The 12,331-nt window shown below is 44.0% G+C and overlaps 1 protein-coding gene across 1 annotated transcript in view; it reads right to left on the reverse strand.

Moving 5' to 3' along the window:
• Nucleotides 1–6,804: 6,804 nt before the first annotated feature.
• QRSL1 (glutaminyl-tRNA amidotransferase subunit QRSL1) overlaps nucleotides 6,805–12,331 on the reverse strand; it is a 32,525-nt gene continuing 26,998 nt past the window's right edge. Inside the window, exons 10-11 of the mRNA XM_075554709.1 lie at nucleotides 11,454–11,659; nucleotides 6,805–7,212 (exon numbers count right to left, since the gene is read on the reverse strand). Coding sequence (XP_075410824.1) covers nucleotides 6,986–7,212; nucleotides 11,454–11,659 — 433 coding nt within the window. The 3' untranslated portion in view covers nucleotides 6,805–6,985. The remainder of the gene's footprint in view (nucleotides 7,213–11,453; nucleotides 11,660–12,331) is intronic.

Consider the following 12,331-nt stretch of genomic DNA (forward strand, 5'->3'; position numbering starts at 1 on the left):
TCCTAGTGAAGCATATAGACCTGTATCATCAACTGCCAGAAGCAAGAGCATCTGATTTGAAGGAGAGCCTGGTTGCTCCCTGGAAGTAAGGAAGGTGGGACTTTTAAAACCCTTGTACTTTGGCCATGTTAAGGGGAGCGGCTGGTCCACGGAGAAGCGCACTGTGCTTGGTTCCGTGGCAGTGGACAAGATGGTCCTCCAGGAGAATGGGTTGACAGTGGCTTCAATGGGCTCAAACAGAGGAAAGGTTGGGAGGCTGGGGCAGGACCAAGCAGTGCTTCATTCTGTTGCACACAGGGCCACAATGAGGCAGAACTGATTGGACAGCTCCTCAAAACAAGAGCTAGAAGGAATAGATAAGAGGAATCCGTATGTGATAATAACAAGACAGTTAAATGCTTACAGTAAAACATAGGTGGTGTGTACGCAAGCGTCTTCAGACATTTTTGTTTGAAATTTTTCACAACAAAATGTTGGAAACAAGGGACCCTAATATAAAAACTTCATATGTCATCGCACCTGCCTCTTCCCCCACTGCCTGTGGCTTTCCCATTTACTTGTGGAATTTGTCATCAGATCTTACAAACGAAACCGCTGTTGTTTCCCTTAAAGGCAACACTTTTTTTCTCTTGAATGAAAACCATTTTTTGTCCTTTCCCTCTAGTCTTCAATCCTTTGAACATTAAATCCTTTGATTCTCGTTTGGTAGAGTTTGTTCAATGTTTGGATGTGTCATCTTCATTCTGTGCTAGTTACTTGCATCTTACTGGCAATTACGATGGTGGAAAAGGAAAGCCGTTCAGCTAAGCAGACTGCGTGCGCTTCGGTACTGTGCATCTTTCTACACGCACATCTACAGGACAGTTCAGGTCGGAAACAATATTTGAATTACTTGGTCATATAAGCATTCAAACCCTGAATTTCGGCCTCACTTCCTTTTAGAAAATAGTTAAGTATAACAGCATTGCCTCCAGGGGTCCAGTGATGTACGCATGTTTATTCCAACCAAACATGTACAAACATGTCTGCGAGCGGTGGGTGGCAGCAGACAAGTTCTCTCACAATAGACTAGTCTTAGTCTCCTTAGGGTCCCTTCAAAGAACATGTCCAACCAGCACTAGCTTCTGAGGGAATCTACTGAGCTGGTTAAAGTCAAGTCGGCGAGATCAGTCCGAAGGCGATGGGGACTGGTTTGGGGGATTCCAAAAGGTTACTCTTGGCAGATGTTCCCAAAGACGCGATCATGGTGGGAGGAAATGGAGAACTGCACTGAGTAGTAACAAGTAACATTTAACCCAGGATTCTTTTCACCATGCGCCTGCTCCTTCCGGGAGGGCGGCGAGGGCTGTCCTGTGAGCCCTGTGGGGACGCCCTACCCCATCCGCCCTAACGGCCCCGCTCTGGCCCCTTCAGATTTCATTTGTGTTTCCCAAGCTCAGAGAACATTCAGAAGGAACACACTCCGAGAGCCGCGAGGATGCCCAACTGTGAAAACGAGCTTCACTTGGGGACTAGGTAGAAATATGGAAACAATGCTTTGAAAAGTGTACAGCTTCCCACTGTGGCATTTTTGTTGTTTCCCATGGTTGGGTAGCATTACTTTTTTACATACCTTTGTACTCTACTATGATTGCCCTCTACAGACAATCGGTCTTGCTAACTGAATGACCATGCTACAATCATTCATCATTTTGGCAGACAGGGGACCCCAGTACTGTCAAATTACTTAGCTGCTAGTTCATTTTGTCACCAATTTACCTCAGAAGACCCACCAAGGAGTGAAATTTCTCAAAATTATGTTCCCTGAGTACCTTGTTAACTTTTTCCTTGATGGATATACTAGTAGTTCATTGGCAACATTTACCTTTAAAATGTCCAAGGTTAATTACAGCTAAACTAATACTTAGCATTTGGGGGCCTCAATTAGCTGTCTTGGAAGAGGAAGAATTTGACGGTCAAAGGCATCTCCACTGTAGGAATATGAACGGAGCCTCGTTCTTATAAAGGCACGCTAGTCTTGCCCTCTTTTTGAGTTGTAGGGCACAAGGTTCATGAAGATCTCCAGGCCTTTAAACACATTGTGAGCCAATTTCTTATCAAAACGATCATGGAGATTGCTTTAAGAACATGCAGCCCTTCCATGCTTTTGGATACTTTCAATTTTATCCTCAGAGGTCAGATTGAACAGTCTCAACATAAGCTTTTACTAAGTTTGACAATGTGAACATATGGTCTCTATATGAAATCTTACAAATCCATGGTTCACACCTGTGCCTCTTATCAGTCTCTGGTTACCTGGCACTTCCCATTAGGAAAGTGGGAAGGATCATGGTAACAAATCTATTTTTTTATTCACAGCATACATTCAATGGTAATGAATGCCAACATGCAAGGCACCAATCATGTTGGTTGTGTTTAGGGTTAGATGTCCACTTGGCAAGGAGCCCTGGTGGCTAAGTGGGTTATGCCTTGGGTTGCTCATTGGAAGATCAGCAGTTCAAAACCACCAGTTGGTCCCAGGGAGAATGATGAGGCTGCTGCTCCTGTACAGATCTACCATCTCAGAAACCCACAGGGGCAATTCCACTCACTGGAAGTTGGAATCAACCGGATGGCAGGGTTTTTTTGGGTCCATTTGGCCAGGCCACAGTTCTTTGTGCTCTGGTACAGTTACATAATGGTGTCACTGGACAGCTGGAATGATGTGGTCATTCTCCATTTTCACATACTGACCTAATCTTTGGAACACACCCATGATGTTAAGAGGAGTAGGTGTACATTTATAGCTGTACGTTCCGGAAAGCCTACTCTGTTCGGCGTCCTATGAAGTGCTCTGCCTGCACTGTGGGAAGAAGTGAAGATCCCTAAGTGCACACAACGAAGGGCCGTAGCAAGAGCCAATCCCCATCATTTGCAGTTGGGCATGTTTTCAGATGAGAGCAGGACCTGGAAAAAGCCATCGTTCTTGGGAGCAGAAGTGGATCGCCACAAAGGAGGATGGCCCTCAGTGAGATGGACTGACACGGTGGCTGCAACAAGCTCAAAGACAACCCTCGTGCGGGTGACTCGGGATCATTCTGTTGTACACAGGGCACTGTACGGCATAACCAACTCTTCGGCACCCACCAGCGACAAAGGCAGGCAGCGAAGTGAAAAATGCTGGGGGTGGGCGGCAGGAGAATGGAGGGAGAAATAGGGGGTGGTGGTGGATCTTCATGGGTGCCCTGATTGGAGGCTGTTGGCCTGGGGGAAGCTGGAGACAGCTAACTAGAAGCGAGGCAAACTATGTAATTGGTTAGGAGCCGATTTGGCCAGCTTCAGTTGGTCCTAAGCTGGGAGAAAAATGAGGAAAACTATCAGTTATTGATCATCTCCTGCAGGTTCTGGGTGGAGAGCTCAGGGCTTCTTGAACTGGCTGGTGCGGTTTGTGGCTTGGTTTGCCGGGGCGGGCTGCTGTAGCTTGAGAGTCGGAGCTCTGTTTTAATAGATAGTGCGGCTGGTGTTTGTAGAATCCGTTTATCAGCTGAAGGTCACCCTCCCCACTACCCTGTGGCTTAGAGAACATTCCCATTTTACAGGCCAGGACCCTGATGTTCAGCCAGGCTGCACAGCTTGCAACCGACAGTAATAGGATTCAACCCCGTCTGTCGGGTTTCACAATCTAGTGGTCTTGCTCTTATACTATGGATCTCTTATGAAGGCTATTGGGAGATTTTCCCGCTAGACCACACTGTCCAGCCTTAAGCATCTGTACAGAACTTTGCGGGCATTTTTGTATTTTTATGTAACTCCTGGTTTTATCTTCCTCACCTCCTGCTTCAATCTGATTTCAACTATTTACTTTTATACCCCTGCAATATTACACTTTAAATAAACAGCCTATAAATCCTTTTGGATTTATATCTCATGGAGGTATACAGAAAAAGAAAAAGGGTCCCCCTGAAATTCTATCCTTTATGACTTCTGCATAATCTGGGCTGGTTTCCCCCGTGTTATTTGCCTGTATTAAATTGTCAGGTTTATGTTCTGGTATACCCACCGCTTACACGACGAAATAGCCGAGGAGCCTTGAATCTTACACTCTCCTTGGTTGCTTCTTCACACAAAGAACACGTTTCCCCTGGGCCTACACAGCTGACACACATGGAGCTTTGGTGTAGATAATCACGTTTGAGGATGGGTGGGGGTGGGCGAAACAGAATTCAGATTCATAATAAAAGCGGCTTTAAAAATGCCATGTTTGTTCCCCTGCTTTGACAGGAACAGGATGACAGCTTGCAGAGTCTCTGAGGTCTACTCGCCGGTGCCCTTTTCACTGTCCCTCAGATCACCGACAGTCTAAAGGCACTGCTTGTTTACGTTAGAAGGCACAGGTTGTTCCCCACAGAAACCATGACACTATCCCCTTCTAGATCATACCGGCCCTTTCTAGATGGCCCATGGCCTTTGGTCCTACCAGCAGTTCCAAAGAGAACTTTTGCTTCCCTGGTTTCAAGCCATTTCTTGGGAGGGCCCTGAGGTGGGCCAGCAGGGACCACTGGTTGGCCCCTTGGTCCTGACTCTGGTAACAGGTGTCAAGTGCTGTGAGCTCGTTACATGTCTTGGCTGTGGCACTGTTTTGTTGTTGAGGCGGCTATCTTTTGCTTGATTGTGTTCGGGAGTGTTTGCGAGGACTTGCCAAGGCATTTGCTGTACACTTGCCTCCGCCTTCCAGAAGCGCCCTCCTCTGGCAGAAGGGCAGCCAAGATGTTGGTGAACTAGCTTGGGGTTTAATTAACTGTGACACTGAAACCATTGGCCATTTAAATTCCTAGACATTGACTGGGACAAATCAGCTCTGTGTAATTCATGCATAAGAAGAGAAAACACAAATTAGGTGTCAGTGCATGCTAGTCAGTGGTCTGTGTGTGAGAACACCAACGGCCTTACTTGCAGGTCCAAAGCAGGGGTGCAGCTCAAGTCAAGATGCAGGTACAAGAGGGTGCCGATTCTCCCCGGAACGCGCGTTTCCGATTATACACATGTATGCAAAAGCCTCGGCCCAAGATGCGTCGACAGACTTTTCACATCAAACTCGGTCCTTCATCAGCAACTCTTGTTCTAATGTAGGTGTTCAAATCTCTCTCTTATAATTCTCTTCCTTGTTCAGGGATTCAGAATAAAAATTTGTGAGAATACTGGTGGGCTTGTACATCGTTTTCATATAATGTAAACTTTTAACTGACTGGGTGTCAGGATCTCAGGAAGGTGAGAAATTAATGGAAAACAAATCCAAAGTCCTGGTTGGTCTGAATGTGCACAAGCAGGCCGGTCCACCTCCACAGCACAGACTTCTGGTAGTGCTGCTCCCTTCAGTTACTTTTCCCCAGGTGCCTCCCTCAGGTACACTCAAAACAAATGAAACAGAATGAATGTATTAAACAATTCAACTTCCCCCTTTTCTTCATCGATAACGTGCAACATGTAATACTTGATGACTATGAGGCGGCCAGGGACAAGGGTGAGGGAAGAGAGGGACAAAAAATGTAGGGTTTAACAGGAAAATTAAAACAGAAATTGCTCCATGGGGGGTGGGGGAGGGAGCACGCAGATGACCCTACAGATTCTTTAGCCCTCAGACCTAAACATTATGGACTTAGGAGTCTTCAGCTCATTGCAACCCCCCACCCACATACACACACGTGGTGACCAGAACTCCTGATCAACATGAAAGATGATATATTAAGGATGAAGAGTCTTATCCAAAAAAAACCCCCAAACTCATTGCTGTTGAGCTGACTCGACTCTGGCAGGGAAAACTGCCTGCATGGGCTTCCGAGACGGTAGCTCTTTACGGGAGTTGAAGGCCGCCTTTTCCCAAGGAGCAGCTGGTGGTTTTGACTTGCTGAGTTTGAGCCCAAGAGCTCAACACAACCACTGCATTACGTGAAGCCATATAGTGGGTAAAAAATGTTTTCCTTAGATTATTTCAAATACTGAAGTGTACTATTTCCTTTGGCCAGGGTATCAAACAGAGAGCTTTTGAAGGAGTCAGCACTCTGGAGTATGTGTGGGGGAGCCGTGGGAATCCTGCCGTGAGCCTCATTCCAGAGGCCCAACCAAATTTCCTGCATGTTTTCCAAACTGTGTACTACTTGTGTACATTCAGTCACTCTCACGGAAACCACCCTTCCCTCCTCCAAGTTTCAAGCCCAATATGGTCTTCTAGGCTGTGACAAGTACTTCCACAGCATCAGTGAGCTCATCTGCAACCTATAAACAGGAGCAGGAGCACGGTGGGACACGGAGGCCGGTGTGGCTCGCAGGCAAGGGTTTCTGGGAATGCAAAAATATTAACTTTAGTAGGAAATGAGAAACGTCTCAGCCACTCCAGTTCTGTTTTTAAAGAAATAAAAGGAGCACCTGTCCTGGGGCTCCTCCCTGGGAGGCCCCCGATTCGTGTTTTGCATGACTCTGGGTGCCGGTGGGTTGCACTTCCTCCTGTGCTCAGAGCTTCTCTTCCGTCTGCTTCGTCTGGCACTCAGAACCTAACATTTCCACGGTACGGGCTGTGTGCATGTTTAGCACCCCCACCCCCCGGTACCCCCGCGATGTGCAGAGGTGCTGCCCCGGGACTGTCCGGCTCACTCTGGAGGTCAATTATGGTTTTGTTAGTACTTTGGTTACAGACATGTAAAACTTTAGAGCACTTTATTCTTACTCTTAATTTGACTATAAACCTTTTTAATGCACACTTTTGCTGAATGTATTCTTTTTCAGGAGTGTATCCATTGCTGTATGGCAGAAATCTTGTACTTTGCAATTAGCGAATGCTTAAGAAGTGTGGACAGTTTATATATAATTTTCATTTGTATAATAGGAATTTTAATAAGTGACAGCAAGAAATTACTAAGTTGACAATGAACATAATTACAAGAGTTTCTGAGATGACTTGTTTTCCCCAGAGTATAAAATCTCTGCTGCTTTAATAGGCACAGTGTTTTTATTACTGCTTTAGAGGAACAGAAGCTAACTTTTCATTTCCAAAGATTTCTGAACAGTCAACCTCAACCATGGGCTCTTGGAATTGAATAATTGGAAACTGTACTTGTTTTTCAAACCACCTGGCAATTGTAAGAAGCTGCTGGTCACAAAATGCACGTCCAATAAATTGCAGTCCGATGGGCAACCCTTGGCTTGAGAGTCCCGCAGGCACGCTTATGGCTGGCAATCCTGAGGGAGAAAGAGAAACCCATCAGTTGATTAATTCTCCATCCTATGAGGCAAAGGCCTCTTCCACTTTCAGGAGCTAGTAGGTACAAGAGGATATAAAGTTTTGAAATAACCAAAATGCAACAGCAAGTTCGAGTTTTGCATGTGGCTTTGCTCATTTAACCATGTATCTGGGAAATCATTCCACAGCAGGTCCCAGAGACCGTCTCTCTCCTCTTTAAATAGCTATCGAGTATTCTCTCACACGGCTAAACCATAGTTTATTCAGTCAGTTCTCCATGACCGGGCATTTAGATGGTTTCCAATATGTAACCACCTCACACAGAGCCTCAATGAATAATCTGTGCATATTTTTCGTATTCTTGCTAGCTTCTAAGATGAAAAAGGAACATTCTATCAAAAGGTAAGTGTGTACAGAATATTAGCTAAATTCAAATTCTACTCCAAGGAAGTTGTACTTCTACTCTTATCACCTGGCTGACAGAATGGTTTTGATAATCTGTTGAGTGAAACATAGTTGTTTAGGGCAATTTTAATTCCAGGCTTGGGGACATTTGCTATGCCAAAATATAAGGGGGCTTTGAAAGATGAATAGGGACAGGTCTAAAGGACACATACAGGCTCAAGGTAAATCTACTGACCAAAAGTGAAACAATTTAAACACCAAAAAAAAAGACAATAATTGTTTCTATTCCACTAAGAACTCGTCTTTAGTGAAGACTGTTAGCTAATAAATGTTAAGTGATAGAATTAGGAACGTTAGCACTTTGCAATTCCATAGTTTTAGCTGCTGACACTGAGCTTCTCCATCGGCTCTTTCCACCGATGTCGTCAATTTGATTTCTGTGTATCCAACTGGGGCACGATGTCCACCTTTATAGTCTGCGTTGTGTTGTTGAAAAAAGTTATCTGCGATGAAGACATTGTTGGTGTTACAGAATTCTATCATGCAAACTCCAGTCATATTTTCCAACTATTGTTCCTTCCTTTTTGTTTCCAACTTTTGAATTCCAATTGCCAATGATTATCAGTGAAGCTTGATTGCAACTGAAGACACTATTAGCTTCAGCAGTTGGTGGGCAATTTGAAGAATAGCTGTATTGACTATTTCTGTGTATCTGGTTAGATCTGGCTACTATTTTGAAATGTCCTTTTTGACAATGAATATAATGGCATTTAGATGCTCCAAACCAGGTCAGGGGTGGATGGTGGAACAGACCGTCTACTGCTCAGATGTGAGTTCTGGTTACCGTATATACTTGAGTATAAGCCGACCTGAATATCCGCTGAGGCACCTAATTTTACCACAAAAAACGGCATTAAAAATGCGCTCGAAACTTGGTTTTACTCAAGTACATATTGTAAAACAGTCCACGAGAGCCAAATTTCCAGCTTAAGGATACCCATCTGAATTTCGAGAGCATGTCAAGAATAGATCTGACACTAATGACTGAAGACCTGATGCGCTATGGGCTGACAGCAAGAGCATCATATGTTAAGACAACAAAGAACAAAAAAATCAAAGTGGATGTCAGAAGAGACTTAAACTTGCTCTTAACTGTAAACCCCAACCAAACTCACTGACATCAAGTCGGTTCCAGCTCATAGCACCTCCATATGGGACTCTATTCACGGGAGTAGAAAGCCCCATCTTTCTCCCTGAACCCTCACAGGGCAGTAGTTACACGCTGGGCTGCTAACCGCATGGTCAGCAGTTCCAAACCACCAGGAGAAGGACAAGGCTTTCCACTCCAAGGAATAAACCAGCCTCAGAAACCCACAGGGGCAGTTCTTTCCTGTTCTAGAGGGTTGCCACCAATTAGAATCGACTTGTACAGTAGCCAAGGTAAATGGAGGAAATGATAAGGTGAAAAAAGCTGAACAGTAAATTTGAAAGGGCAGCTCAGAAAGCTAAAATAAACTATGATACTGAAATGTACAAAGGCCTAGTTAGGGACCTAAAAGGAAGCACACACTCAGCAGATCTTGACCCCAAAGTACAGCGCCGAGCCTCAAGGTGCGGCATTAAAAGATTCTATGCAAAATACTGAACTAGAAAGGATACAGACGACAGCACCAAAAGAACCAGTCAACACTCAATCGTTCGTTACAAGAGGCAGCATGTGACCCAGAACCAATGGGACGGAGGAAGAAGGCAAACTGGACTGAAGCGCTAGCCAAAAACAAGGCTCCAGGAATTGACAGAAGACTGATGGAAATGTTTTAACCTATTGAAATGCTTCAGCACTTACTCATCTATGCAGAGAAATGAGGAAGACAGCTACTTGGCCAATTGACTGGAAGAGACCCATATTTGTACCCATTCAAAAGAAAGGTGACGCACAGAATGATAAAAATTATAGCACGATCTCACTGATAGCACTTGCAAGTAAATTTTTGCCGTAGATCATCCAACAATGGTTGTAAAAGTACGTTGATGGAGAGCTGCCAGAGCATCCAGGCAGGATTCGGAAGAGGACGTGGAACAAGAGATATCATTGCTGACATCAGATGGATCTTGGCTGAAAGCACAGCATACCAGGATGATGTTTACTTGTTTATGTAAATATATTTGAATGTGTGGACAATAACAAACGATGGATAGCCTCAAGAAGAACTGGAACTCCAAGAAAATTTCATTGTGCCCGTGAGGACCTGTGTCCGGATCAAAGGCAGTTGTGGAAACAGAACAAGGGCTTACCACAGGGTTTTAGACCAGGAGAGGGGTGTGTCAGGATGTCTCCCATCACCATACTTACGCAATCTGAATGCGAAGCAAATAAAGAAGCTGGGCTAGATGAAGAAGAAGGTGGCAGGCTTATTAATAACCTGTCACACACAGATGACACAATCTTGCTTGTGAGGAGGACTTGAAGCACTTGCTGATGAGGGCCAAAGCTTGCAGTCTTCAGCACGCATTAAACTTAATAGGAAGTAAAACAAAATCTTCACAACTGGACCAGTAGGTGACACCATGATAAACAGAGAGCAGATTAACGTTATCAAGGATTTTGCCTTGCTTGCTTGGACCCATAATTAATACCCATGGAAGCAGCAACCAAGAGGTCAAAAGACACATTGCATTGGGTAAATCTGTTCCACAAGACCTCTTTCAGGTGTTGAAAAGCAAGGATGCTGTTTTGAGGACTAAGAAAGAAGAGGGGCAGCTAAAAAGAGGAAGCCTCTGACAAGGTGACTGACACAATGGGCTCAAACATAAGAGCGATCGTGGGGATGGCGTAGGACCGAGTGGTGTTTTGTTCTGTGGTACACACGGGTGCCCCAAGTCAGCAATGGCTTGAAGGCAACAACCACAATAGCAGGAATAAGGAAGACTGAAAAAGAACGGAAGCCTTTGAATGACGGTCTTGGTGAAGAATATACCAAGAACTGCCAGAAGAACTGCCAAATCTGACTTGGAATGCGCCCTGGCAATGAGGATGGCAAGACTCCATCTCATATATTTGGGGATATCATCAGGAGGGGCCAGTCCCGGAGAAGGCCATCAAGCTTGGTGAAAAAGAAAAAGACTCGTGAAATGGATGAATGGAGGCTGCCACAGGGCTCGGCACGCACAGCGAGGACTGAGTACACAGGTGTGGGCAGTGTTCCGCTCTGCTCTGTACAGGGTCGCTGTACGTTGGAACTAACCTGACAGCACCAAACAGTAGCACTGGCACCTAACAACACACCCAACAGGTCATAACTGGGTCAGGCAAGGCTCATCAATGAACATTAAAACTGAGGACAAAATCATGGAGACTAAAATGTTCACCTTAAAGTATCACCTCACAACATGCTTACAAATAACAAAGGTTATATAAAAGAAATCCTTATTCTTATGTGATTCAGACTAAAGAATGTAGGTATAAATTGGCATGTCCACAACTTTCTTTCAAATGATTCTGCTAAAAAAATTGTGTGTGAGAGTGTAGAGACAGAGGACAAAAGAAACACGAGAAAGCAAATGATTCAAAGGTTAATGTGAATCCCAGTGAAGGGTCTATGGATATTCATCGTAGTACTTTAGAAATTTTCCTCTAGGTTGAAAATTTTCAAAATAAAAATATGAGTGATGAGTATAGTATATATAAGCTCTGTGTATGTACACAGATAGACAACAACATTTCACACGGACCAGTTACAACTTTCAGAAAACGGCATGGCTAGAGTATAAGCTGAAAATCAGGAACTTGCCGATGAACTGGAAGAAAGCCAGCATGTCTCTGTGGGGCCCTCACCTGCCATATTCGCTGCTTGTGTGAAAACATCATCTTGAGCACTTCGGGTTCTGTTGTCTTCTTTGATGAACTCCAAGGATGGTATCGCCTCACACAAAGTCGTGGGCGTTAGCAAGACATCAACTCCAGAATTAAACACATTCGCAAAATCATTCGCAATGAGTCGTCTCACTTTCTGTGCTTTGATGAAGTAATTTTCATAGTTTCTGTAGAAAGTATTAGATGATACTTTAAAGGATTTTTGTTATTTCTTTCTATCAATTTTTAAATATTAGGCTTATTAAAGAACCATTGGATTCTTGGTCTTTATGAGCAGACACCACCAAGATTCTTATAAGGCATAACAATTAGTTTTATTCAACCCTACTATATCCTAAAAGTTTTACCATCTGGAATATAATCAATCACTTCAGCACATGTGCATAATTATGAAATAGCAACACTTCCAAGAAACATCACTAAACCAGTACATTCATTTTCAGGTGAGAAAATTAAATACGGACAGAGGCAGTGGTAGAGGTCAGCCTAGAACAGAAGGGACTAGAAGCTTATTCTAGCTTTCTGTTACAATGTCTTACCTTCATCACCATTAAAACAGGCACCACAACTATGCTGCATTTACTCCAGTAACAGAAGGAAATAGAAAATAGGGAGAAAACTGAAGAGATAAAAAAATCACCTTTAGATTTCAAGAGACGGGAAATATAAAATAGGAAATAGAAATGTACTGGATGGGATGGATTGCAGATTGACAGAGCAGAAGACCACGTCACTGATTCTGCAGAGTAATATAAGTTACTGATTCTGCAGAGTACTATAAGTTAACCAAAAATAATTAACTGGAACAGAAGGAGCAACAGTGAGCAGTAGAAAAACAA

This window comes from Tenrec ecaudatus, chromosome 7, assembly GCF_050624435.1.
Source record: "Tenrec ecaudatus isolate mTenEca1 chromosome 7, mTenEca1.hap1, whole genome shotgun sequence".
In the NCBI taxonomy this organism is placed as follows: Eukaryota; Metazoa; Chordata; class Mammalia; order Afrosoricida; family Tenrecidae; genus Tenrec; species Tenrec ecaudatus.